Below are 21,656 nucleotides of genomic sequence, written 5' to 3' on the forward strand. Positions count from 1 at the left end.
AGGCCAAACCATCCCGGCAGGCACGCGTGGTGGTGCAGTTCGGCAACCAGGCGGTGCCAAATGTCACTGAATACATCGTTGGCCCACTTCCGTTCCCGAAGACTCACCATCTGAAAACATTCAAGAACAACAAGAACATCCGCTTTGAGTCCCGGCCGATCTCTGCAGTGGAGTACGAACACCTAAGTGGGATTTTGGACAAAGTTGGATCTAAAATAAATAACATCCTGCAGGAGAGCACCGGGTTTACTTATGGCAACTGCACTAAACGCTGTCTGACCTTCTCTGATATCGCTCCCCGTGGGATAGCGTCAGGAGACAGGCGTACCTGGATCATGCTGCAGAAGTTTGTGGAAGGATACTTCATCCATCCTGTAGGCTTCGAGGTCCTTGTTAACCACAAAGATTTGGATCACGAAAAGTGGACAGTGGAAAAGGTGTGGTACAACGGGCACTATTTCGACACCTTGGATGAATTCGTGGAGAAGTACGAGAAAGGGACGATTGATAAAATCAAGCTTCCGGAGCATGATGAGGAGGATCTTTTCTCCACTTACATTCCCAGGGGAGACATGAACACACGGACCAACATCCATGGAGCAAAGCTTGTTGAACCACAAGGGCGCAGATTTCAGGTGGATGGGAATTTCGTGGAGTATGCTGGATGGTCCTTTGCTTATCGGGTTCGCTCTTCAGCTGGTTTGCAGATCTTCGATCTTCGCTACAATGGGGAGAGAATTGCTTATGAAATCGCTCTTCAGGAAGCCATAGCTTTCTACTCCGGAGATACTCCAGCAGCCATGCAGACCAAATACATTGATGCCGGGTGGGCGATGGGAACGTCAGATTATGAATTATCACCTGGGATCGACTGTCCAGAAATTGCTCACTTCGTTGACCTCTACCATTACTATGACACAGACAAACCTGTGCGCTACAGAAATGCACTCTGCATCTTTGAAATGACCACTGCGATTCCTTTGAGGAGACACTTTAATAGCAACTTCCAAGGAGGCTACAATTTCTACGGAGGCCTGGAAAACCATGTTCTGGTGATCAGAACTACATCTACAGTCTACAATTATGATTACATCTGGGACTTTGTCTTCTACCAGAATGGTGTAATGGAGTCCAGAGTGAGTGCGACTGGATATATCCATGCAACCTTCTTCACAGAAAATGGACTGAACTATGGAAACAGAGTTTACGACTATGTACTTGGGAACTTGCACACTCATCTAATTCATTATAAAGTGGACCTTGACATTTCAGGTGAGCCATCTATCAGTGCACAATCTAAAATCTAATCTCTTTCGTGATCTCTGTGCGTTGATTATAACACAAATCGGAGTCAGTTGTATAACATGCTTTACATAAAGGAACGCTCAACGTTTTTAGATAATAGGTTCATTTGACAGCTCTACAATATTTAAGCAGGTGCACTTTTAGCTTAGTTTAGCATAGACCATTAGCATCTCACTCAAAAATGAGAAAAGAATTTAGGTAATTTTCAAATTTAAAGCTTGACTTTGCCAGCACTTTCTTTAATACCTCATTACTTCCAATGCATTGCTACCACCATCCGTATTTGATCATGCTTTTCAGATCGGGTTTAGCAAGAGACTCAGATATGCAAAGGATTTTTTTCAAGGATGTCATTTTTTGTCATCTGAATATAAGACTAAAGAATTGGAAATTCCTAAATCACATTTCTTCAGATATCTACAGGCAAGAAGCCTAGTGAAAAGGTTTTTTAGTACACGTTCAGTTCCTCCCATAAGCAGCTGGATTGAGGAGATCTTTGACTTAAGTGCATCTGAGGGTGGTCTGATATCAAAAGTGTACAGTCTGATTCACAGAGCAGCTGCACCATCTTAGATTTTTAAAGAAACAGTGGGAAGATGACTTAGGAAATATAGTTCCAGAGGCAGTCTGGCAATCAACAATTAGGTAAATTCACTCAACATCTATCTGCGTCAAACACAGTATATTACAATTTAAGATAATTCAGATGTTGCACTTTTCTTAAATTGTGAAACATATTACCAGAAACATGTTCTAGGTGCCACAGACATGAGGCCACCTTGGGCCATATGTTCTGGACGTGTCCATCCCTTGGACCACTTTGGTCTCCGGTGTTTGAGACTTTTTCTTATATATGCAGAGCCGGATTAACCAATGGGCATTATTGGCACAGGCCCAGAGGCCCGTGCGCACTTTGTGCCCCTGCGAGGGGAAAAAAAATGTTGAATTTTGTAGTGTCTGTTTAGGCTAAGTGCAAATAGCACACCTCGTTAGAATAAGCTTGCTGAGTGATTCACGCCTATCACCGTTTGATTTACAGTGACAACATAAGTAAAGAGCGCAAATGACAGCAGAGTGAATGGCGTAGCTTGTAAAGCGCATGGATACATGTTTTGATGCAATCGATCATGAACCCGGTTCAAATCCAGCGTCTGATAAACAGATTCTTCTTTTTTTCCTTTACTACATATCTGATGACTCTTCAATTATTAATAAGTGTGTGTATAATGGAGGACTCAGATTCATAGAACTGGACTGGAGAGGTGTTATATCCAAATCATGTGCATTATAAGTCTTTAGGAGTTATACATTAAAAATACCCTTAAATATAATTTTTTTGAACTGCTTCAGCAAACTTGAACAAGTATATTAAAATCCATGAATTTTTACTAGTATTTTTTTAAAGTGTGATTTAAATGCTTTAAAAATAAGTAAAATATTTGTAGACTAGAAATATATATATATATATATATATATATACTGTATATCATCAAAAATGCAGGCAATACATTATAGATTAATTTTATTTAAAAAAATATTAAAATATAAAATAGGGGTGCGGCTAGGTAGAGGGCCTGCAAGACATTGTGCCCATGTAGGGCCCTCTGAATTCTTAATCCGGGTCTGTATATATGTGAAAAGGAGATAAAGCCAGATCCAGTAATAGCAATATTTGGTGTGACACCTGAAAACCTTGCACTACCAGCAGGTCAATTAAATGCACTAGCTTTCTCTTCTTTGTTGGCCCGAAGGCTTATACTTCTGCAGTGGAAGTCAACTAAACCACCAACACACACTAAGGCCCCATTTACACCAATATGTTTTAGTTTTGCAATATAATAAATAAGCTACTTAAGAATTATGCTGGAATTAGAGTACAGTTTCTAGCCATATCAGCCTAAAACATAGCAACTTTTCATTTTCCATTGGTCTTAGTACATGATTTAACAACAGAGGTGTCAAGCTTTAATTAAGAAAATTCTAATTTTGAGCTATTAATGGTGTAATCTGATTCAATGATATGCTAAACTAAGCTAAGATGAGCTCACCAGACCCTGAACAGACTAAAACTGCTAATAGTCATCTGTTTTACTCTAGGGGAGTTGTAATATGAGCCTATTTTCAGTGTTAAACTGTTCCAGTGTTAAACCATTCGCCTTCTATGTCCTCAAACAGGAAAGGAAAACAGCTTTGAATCCATTGATCTGAAATATGTGAACTTCACCAACCCCTGGAGCCCCGGACACACCATCATGCAATCGAAACTGCACAGGACGCAGTATGAAACTGAACGCAGCGCTGCTTTCCGCTTTGGCAAGAAGTTCCCCAAATATCTACACTTCTACAATCCCAATGAAGTGAACAAATGGGGGCATAAGAAAGGATACCGGATTCAATACAACTCACATGCTAACAGCGTTCTGCCCAGAGGCTGGAGAGAGGAAAATGGTATTCCATGGTCAAGGTAGGCTTGTTTTGCAGATAAACAGTCTGCAGAAACACTTTGATTGACATTCTCCCTTTGTACGTGTCATCAGAGGGGGAAAGCCCAGCCCACTAGTTACCATCTTTCCCTCATTAGCATAAACACCCCTAAATGAGAAGTATGTGTCCACCATTACAGTTTTAACCTAAGATAATGTCAGCGACTAAAGCCTCTTTTCCACTGCACGTGACATTTGGACACGACTGTCGGAATACGCCCCCTTGTGGCAGTCGCACAACATTTTCAGAAGAGAAGCTGTTCTCGTAGTGTCCGAAATAAAGGAGTGCAAAAGCAAAAGCGTGCATTCACCATGGTTGAATGAATGAATACTAGAAACTAGTGCAAAAAATTTTGGAGGGAATGTGGAGACAACATAAAAAATATTTTTTTATTACTCATTCATGAATAGAAATGTTTGAATTTTTAATATAGACTTTTTTTTCTGATTCAAAAAAACTAAAAATGTGTTTCTCATCTCGCGTGCATCTGTTTGGACAACACTGGAATATACCACATCTGGTCAACCGGTCGCATACAGTCTAGTCGCAGGAGTTATTTTGTATATTTTAACGTATCCGCAGTTCAAATGGGATCTGAATTTTCAGCATACGGAGATGATCAGAGGTCTGTCGCTTGTCGTGTGTAGTGGAAAGGATCTTAAGAGGATCATAAATATGGAGTTTTAGATAAAGCACAAATGAACAGTGACAGGAATCTCCATAGACTGATGCATCCTGACACACGTTCACATTTTCAGTTTTTCACTTTACTTCTTTTTTTAATTTGTGCTATGCTGACACACCAGCCTGATCTCACGGGAAAACGTAAGTATTTTACGTTTTGACAGTTTAGTGGCTAATTCGTACAAATTCATACGAGTTCAGTCGTATGAAATTGTACGATTTTAAAAAGGAGGCGTGGCACCTAACCCCACCCCTAAACCCAACCGTCAATGGCGGATGATCAAATCATACTAAATTGTACGAATTAGATTGTACGAATTCGTACGACTTAGCCCCTAATCAAAAAGTTACGAATTGCCGTGAGATTGTGTTGGACACACAGGCATTTGTAGCTCCACCCTCTTTTAAATAGAGCACAATCTCATTTGAATTCAAAGAGACAGTCACCAAAATGCTACAGTTAGGATCAAAGGCTAAAAGGATCAGTTTCTGATAAGTAGAAAACATTATCTGTGTGTTTTTTGAGCTGAAACTTCACATAGGGACATCAGAGACTTATTTTAGATCTTGTAAAAAGAGTCATAATAGGTCCCCTTTAAAGTACATTTACATTTGCAATCTGTATTGACTAGTTTTTTCTCAAATATTCCTTGTTGGTTGCAGATACCCATTGGCTGTAACCAGACATAAGGACAGTGAGGTCACCAGCAGCAGCATCTACACTCAGAATGACCCCTGGGAGCCTCTCGTTTCCTTTGAGGAGTTCGTTCGCAACAATGAAAACATTGTTAACCAGGTAAGGTTTATAATAATTAAGGATGTCAAACTTGTAGAATTGCTAAGTATAACCTCAAACTCCAACTGAAGCTCATGCAACTGTACTGCAAAAAATTATTTCCTACTTAGATTTTCCAAAAAACAAGCTAAATAATCTGCCAATGGGGTAAGCAAAATAATCTTATTTTTCCTTTTCACATTAGATTTTTTACTTAGCCCATTGGCAGATCATTTAGCTTGTTTTAAGAAAAAACTCACTTAATTTTGACATATTTCATAAAACAAGACCACATTTTTTTTGCTTCTTGATTTAAAAATTGTATACTGTATATTTGGACTAAAAACAATCCCAAACAATCTATGTAAATCTATCTTTAAATAAATTTAATTGCCTTGCACTGTTTTCAGTCACTTTAATGCTCCAACTTCAATTGAATTTTTGATGAAAATTTGAACCTGATCGGCTAGCTCAATGTGCTAAGCATTGCGTTACAAGCACTGAGGTTGTAAGTTCTAAACCAGCATAGGGCATGATTCATGAGTTTCTATGAAATATGTTTATGGCAGCACGTTGGCTCAGTGGTTAGCACTGTGTCCTCACAGCAAGAAGGTCGCTTCTCGGCTGAGCCAGTTGCTATTTCTGTGTGGAGTTTGCATGTTCTCCCCGTGTTGGCATGGGTTTCCTCCAGGTGCTCTGGTTTCCCCCATAGTCCAAACACATGTGCTATAGGGGAATTGATTAACTGAACTGGCCATAATATACGAATGAGTGTGTATGGGTGTTTTCCAGTATAGGGCTGCAGCTGGAAGAGCATCCAATGTGTAAAATATATGCTGGATAAGTTGGCGATTCATTCCGCTGTGGCAACTCCTGATGAATAAAGCGACTAAGCCGAAGGAACATTAACAGTACATTAACTATTACTAAAGTGGGATGTCACTGTGGCTTAGTAGTTAACACTGCCACCTCACATCAAGAAGGTCGCTGGTTCGAGTCCCAGCTGGATCAGTTGACATTTCTGTGTGGAGTTTGCATGTTCTCCCCATGTTGGCATGGGTTTCCTCCGGGTGCTCTGGTTTCCACCACAGTCCAAACACATGCGCTATAGAGGAATTGATTAACTAAATTGACCGTAGTGTATCATACATGTAAATGTGAGAGTGTGTGGGTGTTTTCCAGTTCTGGGTTGCAGCTGGAAGGGCATCCGCTGTGTAAAACATATGCTGGAATAGTTGGCGGTTCATTCCGCTGTGGCGACTCCTGATGACTAAAGGGACTATGCAGAAGGAATAAGATGAATGCATGAATGAAATTTGACTCATCATCATGGCAACTAAGTGGGACAAAAGTAAACACAATTTAAAGTCACATGTTTGTTCGGCAGGATCTGGTTGCCTGGGTGACGGTGGGCTTCCTGCACATTCCTCATTCTGAAGACATTCCCAACACAGCGACTCCAGGAAACTCGGTGGGATTTTTCCTGCGTCCCTTCAACTTTTTCGACGAGGACCCTTCGCTGGCGTCCCGCAGCACAGTCATTGTGCGTCCCGATGAAAAGGGTCAGCCGAAGGTGCAGCGGTGGACTCCAGAGGTCGTAGGTCACTGTGTCTCAGACAAGCCTTTCTTCTATAACGGCACATACGCTGGCGTTTAGAGAAACTGAGCTCATTTCATGTCATGCTAGTGTGTTTGTGCTGTATATAAAAATGCAATTTGTGACATTAAATAAATGCTGATGATGTCAAATGAGTATAGCTATAAAACAGTTCATTTTTTACATGACACAAAAAGCTGAATAAATGAACATCAACTTATAGTTTAGTTATGATTTAGATAAACTATAATTTAGCTTTAAATTAATATTTATCTAGATTAAATACTTATAAAGTTGTGATGTTTTCACAGCCTAAGAATAAAGACAATTATGAGCAATTAAAATGTTTTGTATTTTGTTTCTGAATATGAATCTTACATATTAAAGGGCACCTATGGTAAAAGATCTACTTTTTAAGCTGTTTGGACAGACATATGTGCATGTATGGTGTATAGACCGTCATATTGGGGTGATATAAACACACCCAGTGCTTTTTTTTTTCAATTTAACAACATAAAAACGGTGGACCAATTGGAGCGGTTTTCAAACCGACCGCAACTTTACGTAGGAGAGCGGTCCCCCCGCCCACCAATATTGATTGACAGGCGCGTCATCATATCCTCAGTTTGTTGATTCACGTCCGCCATTTTCAGCGTGAGTCGAAGCGATATCACTAAAGGAACACGCTAGCTCTATTTTTAGATGCAAGGCTCATTGGGCTCAACACAAGATCAATATTCTCCACATTATCGCTCTAATCAGAATTATTGCTTGTATCTTTATGTAGGTTTGCAAACATGTGTACTTCTCATTGAGTCTACCTTATACTTCAGCCGTTTGCATTTCTCGCGATCCCAGAAGCTCCCTGTGATCTTAACTAGCATGCGATTTAGAATTCTAACATAGGTTTCTATCAGGGTACACTCAAGTCGACGGCTGGGCGCCGCGGACCGCTGCAGAAACCTATGTTTACTATTCAAAAATGCGTGGCGCGACGATTCGGGACACTTCATGTTTCTGCCGCGCCACAGAGAGTGTCTGGTGTGCCGTGTCGCGGCTTCGAGCGGCGCATCCGGTGCCTCAGTCAAAGTTAATTCAGTGTGCGTGGTTATTAGTTTCTGTGTACAAGCTCGGCACTTGAAACTAGCACACAGTTGGCTGTAAAACTGTACAAAGACACGTATGATTTTGTACTCTCTGCTTGGTCTGTGTCAGAGTCGTACATGTACAACTGAATGGTGATCCTCTCTCTCCTTCTCCGTCTGCCTGTCAGACTCTGTTGCAAACGCAGAGCGGGTGAGCTCATGGCCCCGCCCCCTTGTTACGTTGGCGGGAAGCCGAAACTAATTTACATGTGAAGCAACACACCCATAAATCAGCGAACTGTGGACAACATGACACTTTTTAACACATTATAATAAAAAATCTGAATTGTGTTTTAAACTGAACCTAAACTGGCACACTCAGAAGAGCCAGAATATTAATATTAAATCATAAAAAAGAGGTAACTATGTGCCCTTTAATGATTTGATCGCGGATTAAAAGAAAAAAAACTCTATTCTGCATAAATATAATTTAATTATTAAAAATATAATTGCATATTTAGAATTTTAACTTTTTGAGAATATTAATAAATAATTAGCCTTATATTCAAATAAACAAATATATAAGTAAAAAAGTAAGTGAATAAATAAATGGTCCTGTGGCACGGTGGCTCAGCGATTAGCACTGTCGCCTCATAGCAAGAAGGTCGCTGATTCGAGTCCCGGCTGAGCCAGTTGGCGTTTCTGTGTGGAGTTTGCATGTTCTCCCCGTGTTGGCGAGGGTGCTTCGGTTTCCTCCACAGTTCAAACACATGCGCTATAGGGGAATTAGATGTACTAAATTGGCCATATTATATAAGTGTGTGTGTAAATGTGAGAGTGTATGGCTGGAAGGGCATCCGCTGTGAAAAAAACATATGCTGGATAAGTTGGCGGTTCATTCCGCTGTGGCAACCCTAGATAAATAAGGGATTAAGCTGAAGCAAAATGAGTGAATGACTGCATAAACTTGCGTACTTGAATCAAAAATAAATACAATGTACTAAATGTGTTTATAATGTATTGCAGAACACTTGAAGTGGGGATACCGGTAGGGTTAGGGACAGTTTTGGTTGTATGGGTAGGTTTAAGGGGGGTTAAGGTTTAAGGGATGGTCAACAATAAAATTATAATAGAATTATTTAGAGGGACGGTGTCCTGCAGATTTCCAACCTGCCTCAACACACCTACCTGGATGTTTTTAGAAAGCCTAGTAAGGGCTTGATTAGCTAGCCCAGGTGTGTCTGGTTGGGGTTGGAACTAAACCGGCCCTTCAGGACCAAGTTCGGACACCCCTGATATAGATCTATATTACAGAAATTAATTAGATGCATAATTACATGCAGGTATTTGATCAATAATAAGTGCAATGTAAAACCATGTAGTTACACAATAATAAATTATTACATTTGATTGTAAGTACATATTTGTTGAGGCCACCTATAATAAAAATTCCCTACAATAATGTTTTATTAGTTTAAGTATTTAATATGAGCAAACATTTTTACTATTACTGTTTATTATTATTGCAGTTATTATTATTATTATTATTATTATTATTATTATTATTATTATTATTATTATTATTAATAATAATAATAATAATAATAATAACAATAATAATAATAAAGGCAGCACGGTGGCGCATTGGGTAGCGCTGTAGTCTCACAGCAAGACGGTTACTGGTTCAAGCCTTGGCTGGGTCAGTTGGCATTTCTGTGTGGAGTTTGCATGTTCTCCCCATGTTCACGTGCGTTTCCTGAAAGGGCTGGATAATATATGCTGGACAATTTGGCGGTTCATTCCGCAATGGCGACTCCTGATAAATAAAGGGACTAAGCTGAAAAGAAAATGAATGAATAATAATAATAACTGTAATAATGTTTATTATTACAGTTATTATTACATTTATTATAGTATTTATTAATCTTACAGCACTAACATTAGCTAATGAAAATAAAGTCATTCATTGTAAGTTCATGTCAACTTTGCATTTTAATTGCATTTAAAAAAAAAAAAAAAGAATTTTTACTAATGCTTTGCTTCTTAGACTTTACACACCTGAAACTTGTCTATAGCACTTGTTCACTGCTGCTCTTATAGTTGTGTAAACTGCTTCCTTGTCCTCATTTGTAAGTCGCTTTGGATAAAAGCGTCTGCTAAATGACTAAATGTAAATGTAAATGTAATTATTAGCAATTGTTGAACTATGATTAATAAATGCTATACAAGTATTGTTCATATTTAGCTCATGTTAGTAAATACATTAAGATGAACTATTTGTTAACTACAAATATTATTATACCTTATTGTAAAATGTGAGCACAGATTTCAGTCGAAACAATGCAAAATTGATCCAAAATCAAACAAAAAGTGATTTAGGGGTAATTCATGTGTGGGTACGGGATACATAAAAATAAATAGCAAAATTATAAGTCCAAGACACTCAAAAAAAGGGAAAAAATTATTTTAAAAGCCTTTATTCACATTTCAGAAAACACTTGCCTTCATCAGGGATCATCAGGATTGTTATCTGAATCATAAAAAAAAACCATAATAATAATAATAATAATAATAATAATAATAATAATAATAATAATAATAATAATAATAATAATAATAATAATAATAATAATATATATAAGGCTTACAGGTGCTAAAGGATTTTAAATTAATTGTTCACTTTTTTTTCGAGTGCCTTGAACTTATAATTTTAATGCAAATTTGATCTTAAAATAAGCTTAATTTTCTTTATGCAAAATATAATTTAGTTTTTCTTTCAGCCGCTTTTAGGAATCAGTAAAAATGGTCAATTTAAACGTTCTACTTTGTTTCTAGCTATTAATCAAAATAGTGATGATGATAAACAACATTTCACAAAACCTGTTTTCTCCTGATTCACCTGTTGAAGTGTCATTAAAAATAAATGTGCCATAATTTCATGCGTGCTCTTGTGTGTGGTGTGCACTGTTTATACTCGTTGTCATGGTAACAGCATTGTGAGTGTTTAGATGAAGTGAGTACCCTTGAAATCCGCCATTGTGAGGATGTATCCATGGATGAAGCTTATCGGCGGAGAACATCCAGGATTCAGGATGCAGCATCCGTGAGCTCATGATCCTAATAAGAGCTGAGCGTGAGCGGGAAACTGGGGCTCCTTACGCAAACACACCCATTCTGGAGTCTCTCTGCAAACAAACCATAATTCACCTGGAGGGTCGCCCGTGGAAACCTTCAAGAGACGGGTCGAGAAGATAAGATTAATCTGATGCATAAGATGATAATGCAGATTTCACAATTATCTGATTGTAAGTAATATTATTTTTCTGTATTTTTTCTAAACATTTTATTTACAATAGTAGAGTATTGCTCTTTTAAAGGAGCGAAAAAAATATATTATATTATATTATATTATATTATATTATATTATATTATATTATATTATATTATATTATATTATATTATATTATATTATATTATATTATATTATATTATATTTTCGCTCCTTTAAAAGAGCAATACTCTACTATTGTAAATAAAATGTTTAGAAAAAAATACAGATATATATATATATATATATAATTATATTAACTTAGTATTTATATATAAACAGGACAAAGAACTGTAAACTAAAAGCCATATATTATTACACATATATTTATCAGAGCAATATATTATATATATATTCACAATATTTTCTAGAATATTTTTTATTCTGAAGCTTTTTTATTTTATTTATTTACATTTTTAAGGTGAATATTAGCCCCTTTAAGAAAGTATACGTTTTTCAATTGGCTACAGAACAAACCACTGTTATCCAAGGTCTTGCTTGATTATTCATTCATTCCTTTTTCTTTCGGCTTAGTCTCTTTATTAATCAGGGGTCGCCACGGCAGAACGAACACGCAACTTATCCAGCATATGTTTTACGCAGCGGATGCCCCTTCCAGCTTATTAAATTCCCCTATAGCGCATGTGTTTGGACTGTGCGGGAAACTGGAACCACCGGAGGAAACCCACACCAACACGAGGAGAACATGCAAACTCCACACAGAAATGCCAACTGACCCAGCCGAGGCTCGAACAAGAGACCTTCCTGCTGTGAGGCGACAGTGCTAATCACTGAGCCACAGTGTCGTCCATTTGCCTAATTATTAGTTAACCTAATTAGTTTAGAAGTCTTTATTGTCCTCACATGTGGAAATTCATTTTTGGCCTCACAAAATGTGACTAAAACATCCCACAAACATCACAAATACAAAACACAGAGCACAAACACAAGGCTTTCTACACCACAGATTACCAACACAACTCTGGCTATGAAACAGATTCCAACCCAGGCTCATTCTGAATATGTACCCCTATACATTAGAGAGGGCACCAAAAATATCCCAGGAGGTACTTTTTTGTTTTTTTGCAGTATTTGTTTTCATGACTCCACGAGAGGCTGCTGTGTATGCTTTTTCAGATCTCAAATATCTCTCTCAAGTGCCATTTGTGCCTGCAGTTTTTGTGGCCGAGGCCGCTGTCGACTGACTGACTGACTGACTGACTGACTGACTGACCCACCCTCCACCTTCATTAAACCCAACCGATAGTGTTTTCAAAAGCACTGATTGACCCATAAATATAATTTAATGATTTACAAAATAATTGCACATTTAGATTTTTTTTTTTGATAATAAAAAATAAATAAATAATAATCCTTATATTCAAACAAACAAATAAATAAATAATCATTATATTAAACATTCCTTACAATAGTGTTCTATTAATTAATGCAATTTATACCATGAGCAAGAAATAAACTGTTTATTTATTAATAACTGTAATAAACTGTAATGCCCAGGGCTGGATTAGCATAAGGGCTAGGTGCGGTTGAAGACGACGAGGCCCCTGAATGGCTGATGAATTAATTTGCGTCATTCATGATGTAGTAAACACCTCTTTGCGTTTTGCTTTCGCATGCCGATTATGTGAAATATTCCTTTCAGCTCGCTGCTGTTCAAAAACAGTGACGTCGCTTACATTACCACATTCTCACCCTGTTATTGACTTGTTTATTTATTTTTTGGCTTCTGTTTTTGCCTTTCTGGATCCGTTCTTCGCCAGACTTGAACCCCGTCATCGCGATCAACTCAATCTCAAGTCCGCCAACGTACACGGTGAGCTACTGGGCAAACTGGTAACAGCAGGAAAGCCATCAACATTGAGGTGAGCGATCAGCCGTTGGCATGAAAAGGAACATACCACCCCATAGCATTCGTTTTAAAGACTAAATCCAGCCAAACGTACCTCTGCCCACATAAACCAAGACCTCCAGAAATGTATACAGGGCTACGTTTTCAGAATGAGGCTACGGTGACAGATTCACAGTGTCACAAACTAACATACAAACTACGTCATGTTCATTTGTTCAATATAATAATAACAGACAGTATAAAAGATTAAAATAACATTTATAAAAATAGTTTTTACTGTGGGAACTCTATATCGTCTACCAGCAGGAAGCTATTCAAAATCATAATAAAGAGGATGGGTGGAGTACTCAACTATCTGTGAGGCTTTCTGTATGGTCTGGATTATACATACACAGTTCCTCAAGCTGCTTCTGGTGGTCCAATATGATCTTCTTGATAATCTTTTCTGTGTTAACAATCTTTGCAAGTGTATACTTTTATAATAACCTAAATAAACTTTTAAATAGCACTTTAAAACAAATACTAGTATCTTGAAAAATGTCTAGTATAATATTATGTACTGTCATGCAAAGATAAAATAAATTGGTTATTAGAAATGAGTTATTAAAAACTATCATGTTTAAAAATGTCTTTAAAAATCTTCTCTGTTAAACAGCACTTGGGAAATATTTGGAAAAAATCCCAGTAGGACTAATAATAATTTTGACTAGGGCTGTACAATATATCGTTTCCACATGGATATCGCAATGTGTGCATTCTCAATAGTCACATCGCAGCATCTGCTATGTGGAGTTGGGATTATTATTGTTGATCAGCAATAAAGAATGTACACTGTTTACCTTTTACATTACATTTGATTATTGAATAGGGGAAGGACAAAATAGCAGTATGCGTAAGGTGGCCCTTCTCATTATGGCAGATCGAACATATCAGTGTTGCAATTCTATTGCAAATAGAAATATTTGTGCTGTTAATATAAAATATATACCTCTTATACCTTTCTGATGCATTTTTCCCTCTTCATTTCAAATATCATGATATATTGTGGATGGTTTTCTTGTGATATATCACTGATATCGTGATCTGTCATTATCAGGGGCAAAATATCATGATAATATTGTATCTTATTACTGTATCTGAATATTTAACTACTTATTTCACTTTTATCTAATTTATTTATTTATTTATTTATTTATTTATTTATTTATTTATTTATCTTATTTAGTCTTGCAATTTCTTTGATTCATCACTCCCCTACAAACGTATTCCAATCAATCTAAGTTAATGATTTCATCGCAATATAAATTGCAGCAATATTAGCTATCGCAATGTCAGATTTTTCCAATATCATGCAGCCCTAATCCTGACTTCAACTGTACTGTATATTCATTTAAATCATTATCATTACATAAGTTCATCACATTTTGGAAAGACTAAATCAATTGCATTTTTCTCATGATAAAAAAAAACATTCAATAGAAATATTTCTGGAGGCTGTTTACATGAACATTAAGGTCAGGCCTGAAGTAATGTGTGATTTTGGTGAGCAATAAGACATTCTTTCCTCTCCAGCTGTTTGTTCAGGTTTTTACAGTGTATGTTAAAGTGGTGTGTATTGAACAAGACAGCGATGGAGTGGTAAAGCTTCCTTATATGAGGTTTCATTCCTAAAACACACCATGGCAACAACAACACACACGTCACATTACTGTGAACATACTGAATCCTACGACCGTAAGTTAATAAGAATTATTTATATTAATTATTAAATTACACATTAAATTGTGTTTTGTTAATGCCTACCCTTACCCCAACCATCACAGTAATGTAAAAAAGGTAATTAAATCGAGTATTATTCATATTATTTATTAAAATACACATTAAATTACCCACAGTAACATTAAATAGTAATTATTGTAGTAGAGTGTCACGAAAATGATGCACATCTACAGCTGTATCCCTTCTAGACTTTTCCTTCTGTTAGGGTGCGTCTGAAAGGCCTGAGGCCGACATGTATGTCAGTATGTTACTATCCTTGTGCAGATTTGGTGTTAATCACATTGTTAGGTTAAACAAGAACACACACACTTACCATGATAGATAATATGCTCATAACTGTAAGGATTTCCAGGCATTTTAGCTCCCGTGATCCCTCCTGGCCGAGTATTTCAAAGTTTCAGTAGTCGATAATTGACTACTTTCTTCTATAAATAATATTTGAATTAAAAAAACTTTGCTATAACAGGTTTTCTATATATTTATGACTTGAAAATAAAACTTAAGAAGCGTAATAAAAATATGACATCAATCAAAGAAAGACTTTAAAGCCGAAGAAACATCCGGAACTCAAACTGCAGGACTTTATTAAACAGAAATTAGGAAACGCTGCCACCTGCTGACGACAGGAGGAAACTGCGACTTCCAATCAAAAACGAGCCTCATTTGGCTTTAACCCCTTCGGACCCTGTGTCCATTTATTACAATGGACATCACATGTCAGCCCATGTTATGTGTGGTTCCTGAGCATTTGATCTAATTTAAAGCCTCCAGTCCATGAGAGTGGATGATTGTCATCCAATAATATGGTAGTAAGACGCTGAAAAGCAGCATGGCATCACCACTCCAGACAAAGAAGTACGCCATGTTTACAATGTTTTTATTCAGATTTATTGACATGTTTGCCAATATTTTATAGATTGTATGTAAAAAAGAGAGATTGCACTTACTAATTAAAGTTTAATATCTTTTGTAACATTGCAAGCTTTAGATCAGGATTTTTTTCAAATATGTCTGTCCATTAGGATGTACAGTGGGTTCAAGATCTGTTACTGAAATTAAATCTCCAATAATGCTGATTGAACTTTTCTAATATATAAAAATATTTCTAATAATTCATCGCTGAAACAATTTAATATGCAGAATATAGAGATCTGGAAGGTCTTGAGCATATAGCAGATGGACATATCTCAGATGTGCACAGTATGTGGAGTGCTGAGGAAGAGGAAGATGAAGTTTGTTATAAACAAGATGCAATCTGTACAACAAAAACCTCAATATTAAAGTAAGAATGCTACAATCTTAATGTTTGTGATTTTAAAAATAAATTTCAAGATTTATACCAGCAATCATGAATATTTTTAGTATTTTATATCAGTATAATGTTCGAGAAGTTCAACTATTCTGACCTGATGTCAATTGAAATATATACTTAAAAGGTGTTGAAGTTTTATTATTATTATTTGGTCTCATTTATAGGAGCCTCAAGAACTGTAAAAACAAACTTTACATTTTTCAGAAACTTGAAACATAAGGGAACATTCAGAAACATCACAAGAGGTTAAAATAATGTTAGTGTAAATGTAATTTGGATTCTGAGCATTACTTTCGTATATTACTGCACCAAAGATCATTAAGATTTGAGTGTTTGCTGTAAATAGTCCATCAACCACAGGCTGTAAAAATTGTTATATATTAATTCATGTGCACAAACACATAAGGAGTCTATTATGATACATAAAACCATCTAATTATTATAAACAATTAATATAAAGAATTACTATGAGCAATATTGATTATTTAATTATTTATTATAATTGCAACACAGAATATAGACATGCATGGACAGAGAAATAAGGCCACATTTTCAATAAATCATTTATATTGACAGCTACATGGGTTTGTGTAAATAAAGAAAAGCACAATATTAGGATATTTATTTAAAGAACTAAATTCAATCAGGAAAAAAAATCACATGATCACATTTTTGTCCACATGAAAATACTTTAAAACTACAATTATTTTGTGTATTTTAGATATTTATGGTCTGTTTCAATGTGTCATTTTTTAACGTGTTATTGTAAATACGATATGATTATTTTTGTTTTGCACACAATCAGCATTGTTGGTATCTGTTAGGATTTTCCCAATTACTTAAATTATACATCCCAATTTGAATCAGACTAACACTCATTTTCTAGATGATGTTCAGAATCAAAATATCTACTAACATTTAGGATGCAGCAAATGATTCAGATGACAGGTGTGATAAGATTAAGACAATTAACATGTGACCTATACATGCATAACATTTATTGTGTTTTATATTTGTTGTACACTAACAAATATCTTATTGATTAAAATATTGTGTATTTGCATAAACTTCTAAGTAAATAAAAAGACACTGAATTGGCTAAGATAAAAAAAAAATTGCCATTCATGTTGAGTTAAATGTTGATTTTTACCAACATACACCAACATGCATATTTACATACAGTACTACAGTATGTCTTGTGTGGTGCATGGAAAAACAAACATAGAAACAAAAAATGTGATTGTTTAAGTAAGTAGTTGTGTTAAAATAATGGGTTAAAATAAAGTATATGTTTAAATCCTATAAGTGAGGTTAACAGTAAGTGTAAAAGTAAATAACATACATCATGTTTTCAAAATTAAGCATGAAAATATACGGTACAACTTAAAAAAAAAGAGGCAAACCAATGGCCATACTAAAAGCTTTGCGGAGTGGATCATAAGTGATTTAGTTTCTCAGCCTTCTGGACCTTAACATTTAACAACAACAACAAAAACAAAAATCACTCCAATAGTAATGTTTTATCATTTGAAACCAATCCAGTTGTTGTGTTAATCCATCCCAGAGCTCTTTGTTTTGCTTCTCCTGCTCTACTCTTCATGTCTTGCAGTGTTTTTGTCTTTTCAGGTTCATTTATTTCCTTCAGCTTCTCAATCAGAAAATCAACATGCTGAAGTATGATCAGTGAATCAGTGTTGAGAGCGAACCTCTTCAGAGTGTCCACACAGTGAAATGCTTCATAAGCCAGCTTTATTTTTTGCGTCTCCAAGTCTCGCAGTTCTTTCTCCAGCTTCTTGACCAGAGACAAACTGTTTGTAATTTTTTCTTCAGATTGCTTCTTTAAATCTTCCTTTATCCTCTTCTCCACCCTTGTCTTTGTTTCATATTTAGCTCCATTTATGTGTTTGCATTGTTTTGTGCACTGTGTGGACATACATTTTGTTGATTTGCATAAACTGATTGACCATGACTCCACATAAGAACAGTTCTCCTTACAGTCGATGCAGCACATCACACCTCTGGCTAAAGCAGGATCAGTAACTTCAACCATCTCCCTGTACTCCACTTCAACTTCACACTCAAAGTTTTGATCATTCTTGAAATATTTCTCCTCCTTTTCCAGAGCCTCTAGAGTTTGTTTCAGCTCAGATTGCTTCTTTACCATCTCTTGATCACGTGATTGTAGACTGGAGATATTTTTCTCATATTGAATACCCTGTTCAAGCACATCTCGGGCCATCTTAAGTGATTTTGGTTTAATGTTGTCAAGAAAGCTGTAAAATCTTTTAATTCCTGTAAAACTGATTTCCCATGATTGTTCCAGCATTTTATGTTGTACATCAACATTCTCAGAATATTCTTCATCATAAGAGTCTGACTGACAGTTGTCAAACAGGAAAAACACAGGCTGATTCTGTTCATTCACTGCACACTGGATTTGATCCTCTTTAACAGCCGTTAGGACATTTTTAGGAATAGCTCCACGTGCGAATGTAAAGAAGAAGACAATGTTTTCAGTCATATCGCTTCCAAATAAAGACTGAACTGCATCAAATATGTAGATTTGTCTGAAATCAAGACGAGTCTGAGTTGCTTTAATTACCAAACACACTGCATCTATTTCATTAATGCCTTTTTCAGATTCACTTAAACCAAGCAAACTCACAGCGATCTCTTTATCTCTCTGAATTCCCTGTGTGTTTCCATATCCTGGTGTGTCGATGATTGTTAAATCCATTGGGCTCTCTTGTAGATAAACCTCATAAACAGTGATGCTGGAGGTCTGACTGTGAGATGATGATACTTCACTCTGATCATCTGTGATCTCAAACCAAACCTTGTCTTTTCTCTGAACACCCAGCATGTAGTTGACCATTACATTGATCAGGGTTGTTTTTCCTGTTCCTGTTTCTCCAACCAGCAGAATGATTTTATGGGGTTTGTTTTCGTCTCTTTCTCCAAAAGTGATTTTTCTATATGATTCAGATTCTCCATGACAGTCTGTTTTTGGATTCAGGTGATAAAGAGCAGGTGGACCATCTTTAGTTTTACTACTTTGGTTGATGATGGCATCCCATTTGTGAAATTCTGATCCTGTACTTTGTCTATAAAGTGCAACAAAAAGCAAAACACAAAGACAAATATTTAAAAATATCCAAATGAAATACTGGGGTAATCGGATTCAAGATGACCCACGCATTTCAGAACATTCATTCATTAATTTTCCTTCAGCTTAGTCTCTGATTTATCAGAGGTCACCACAGTGGAATGAACCACCAACTCCAGCATTTGTTTTATGCAGCGGATGCCCTTCCAGCCGCAACCCAGTACTGGGAAACACTCATATAAACACTCATTCACCCACACACTCATACACTACGGCCAATTTAGTTAATCAATTCCCCTATATAGCGCATGTGTTTGGACTGTGGGGGAAACCGGAGCACCCGGAAAAAACCCACACGAACGCAGAGAGAACATGCAAACTCCATACAGAAATGCCAACTGACCCAGCGACCTTCTTGCTTTGAGGCAACATTGCTAACGACTGAGCCACAGTGCCACCCATCTCAGAACATATTGAGAAATTGCAACTGAATATCATCATTCGTGGGGTTTACTCAGTCAAAAAATGTTCTATAGAAATAAAATATTAACATAAGTAAAATAACATAAATATTTTTAGGTTTAGTGATTCAGAATATATATATATATATATATATATATATATATATATATATATATATATTTTTTTTTTTTTTTATTTATTTATTTTTTTTTGGAAATGTATATATTTATTTATTACTGCATGTGTGTGTATTCATGTCAGTTCTTTAATTCAAGTCACTGGTAGTCCTACCCTTCAGATGAGGTTGCCATGAATTTGGATTGGAGGTTGTAGTCTTCACAGTTAACTATTTGTTACAAAACAAAGTATATGTATTAAATATATTGAACATTAAATTCAAAACAGAAAAGCATAGGCAATATAATATTGTAATCTGTGCAAATAAGAATATTCTACACAAATCAAAGCCAAGAACATTTACCTAAAAGAGTATTAAAAGTTGACTTACAATATCAGCTGTTAGTGCTTCTAACTCACTTCAGGAAGACTACGGGAAGGGTACAGTTGTATTTATACTTAAGCCAACACCCTTTTTTTTTTGGATGGTCTTGTGATCCAAGAAAATGTCAAATCATTTGCTGTCTATTGGTTGACTTAAAAAAAAACATGGATTCTCAGATAAATCAATGCAACATTTATTTGGTATTTCTGTGTATCTTACAAAGTCTGTAGAGGGCAAATAATTTTTCAAAATTATAGTTGCAATCATTACGTTACATCTTATTATTTCATTGTAAGTATGACAATTGCGATGTATCATTTTTTTTTTTTTTTTTTTTACAGTACTTTATCTTGAGCAACACATTTTTTTACAATTATTTTGAGAAGAACTGTACACTTTATTACGTCATTTTGAAAATATTTATCATTATGAAAATCAAGTCACTTTCTTTCTATGTACAATGAAAAATTCAGTTTTATAAAAAATCAGGTATGAAGTTTCAACAACTTCAGAACATTTCCTCAAAAGCCATTTATCAAATATACTCTACATGCTTCATGTAATGGCATTCCTTAATATCTTCTTTTATTTAACAGAAATTACTATCCAAGTCTTTCCTTTGACAGAAGTGATTTGTATTTCTTGCTAATCATGTGACCTTTAGAAAGGGGTGTTGGCCAGTGTATAAATACAAACATGATCTGCAGGTCAGTTAGACAGAAGCATTTGATCAAACAGGTAATGATGTAAATCAACTTGTACAACTTATCTGTATTTCAGTGTAGTGCTTTAATGATGAAATTTAATATAGTATCTTAAATTGTGCTGTACACTGTACTGCATATTGTGGATATTACCTAATACCTAATGCTTATATAGTACATGTATAGAACTAAATAATAAAAATACAATTAAATAATAAAAAATATATAAAATAATTAATTTTACAGCATAAATTCAGATTACAGAAATAACTGCTTAATATACGTGTTTGTGAATTGATTGTTGTCGAAATAATGTAATGTTTTTTTATATTGTTTAGTAATTATTTGCTTGGGATCCTGAAGGAGTTTCTAACTTGAAGTGATGACAGATTCTAGTGAAAAGTAAATATAATAATCACTGTCATTTTGTGTGTGCAGATGGTAAGTTAGATAAAATCGATTCAGAAAATAAAATCATTAAAAGGACTGTACAATTATTACAAGTGACTGACAGATTCAAGCACTTCTTTATGTGAACAAACTAAATTTGATCAAACTAAAATTGTTAAAGTTGCTATTTTGACAAGGTTTGTAATGTTCAAGTGCTTCATTATTGAAGTATTTGTAATCATGGAGGATGGCAAATACATTCTCGCCTGTTTT

General features: G+C 35.7%; 2 protein-coding genes across 2 annotated transcripts in view; one reads left to right on the forward strand and one right to left on the reverse strand.

Moving 5' to 3' along the window:
- Positions 1-7,000, forward strand: part of aoc1 (amine oxidase copper containing 1) — a 9,966-nt gene extending 2,966 nt beyond the window's left edge. The window contains exons 2-5 of the mRNA XM_056450496.1: positions 1-1,272; positions 3,481-3,769; positions 5,137-5,269; positions 6,636-7,000. The exon at positions 1-1,272 is cut by the window's left edge and continues 273 nt beyond it. Of these exons, the coding sequence (XP_056306471.1) occupies positions 1-1,272; positions 3,481-3,769; positions 5,137-5,269; positions 6,636-6,905 (1,964 nt within the window). The 3' untranslated portion in view covers positions 6,906-7,000. The remainder of the gene's footprint in view (positions 1,273-3,480; positions 3,770-5,136; positions 5,270-6,635) is intronic.
- Positions 7,001-17,195: 10,195 nt separating this feature from the next.
- On the reverse strand, positions 17,196-20,126 carry LOC130218490 (uncharacterized). The gene is made up of 2 exons (XM_056450691.1): positions 20,079-20,126; positions 17,196-19,323 (listed from the first exon to the last, which is right to left on the reverse strand). The coding sequence occupies exons 1-2, from the start codon at positions 20,096-20,098 to the stop codon at positions 17,721-17,723; spliced, it is 1,623 nt and encodes a 540-aa protein (XP_056306666.1). The 5' UTR covers positions 20,099-20,126; the 3' UTR covers positions 17,196-17,720.
- Positions 20,127-21,656: the final 1,530 nt, after the last annotated feature.

The sequence above is a fragment of the Danio aesculapii genome, chromosome 24 (genome assembly GCF_903798145.1).
Source record: "Danio aesculapii chromosome 24, fDanAes4.1, whole genome shotgun sequence".
In the NCBI taxonomy this organism is placed as follows: Eukaryota; Metazoa; Chordata; class Actinopteri; order Cypriniformes; family Danionidae; genus Danio; species Danio aesculapii.

Bases quoted from the DNA above. Each gene is read 5' to 3' on its own strand.
- LOC130218490 (XM_056450691.1), bottom strand. From the start codon at position 20,098: ATGGCAACCTCATCTGAAGG. The intron at 19,324-20,078 runs GTAGGACTACCA...TGCACTTTATAG, and splicing joins ATGGCAACCTCATCTGAAGG to ACAAAGTACAGGATCAGAAT.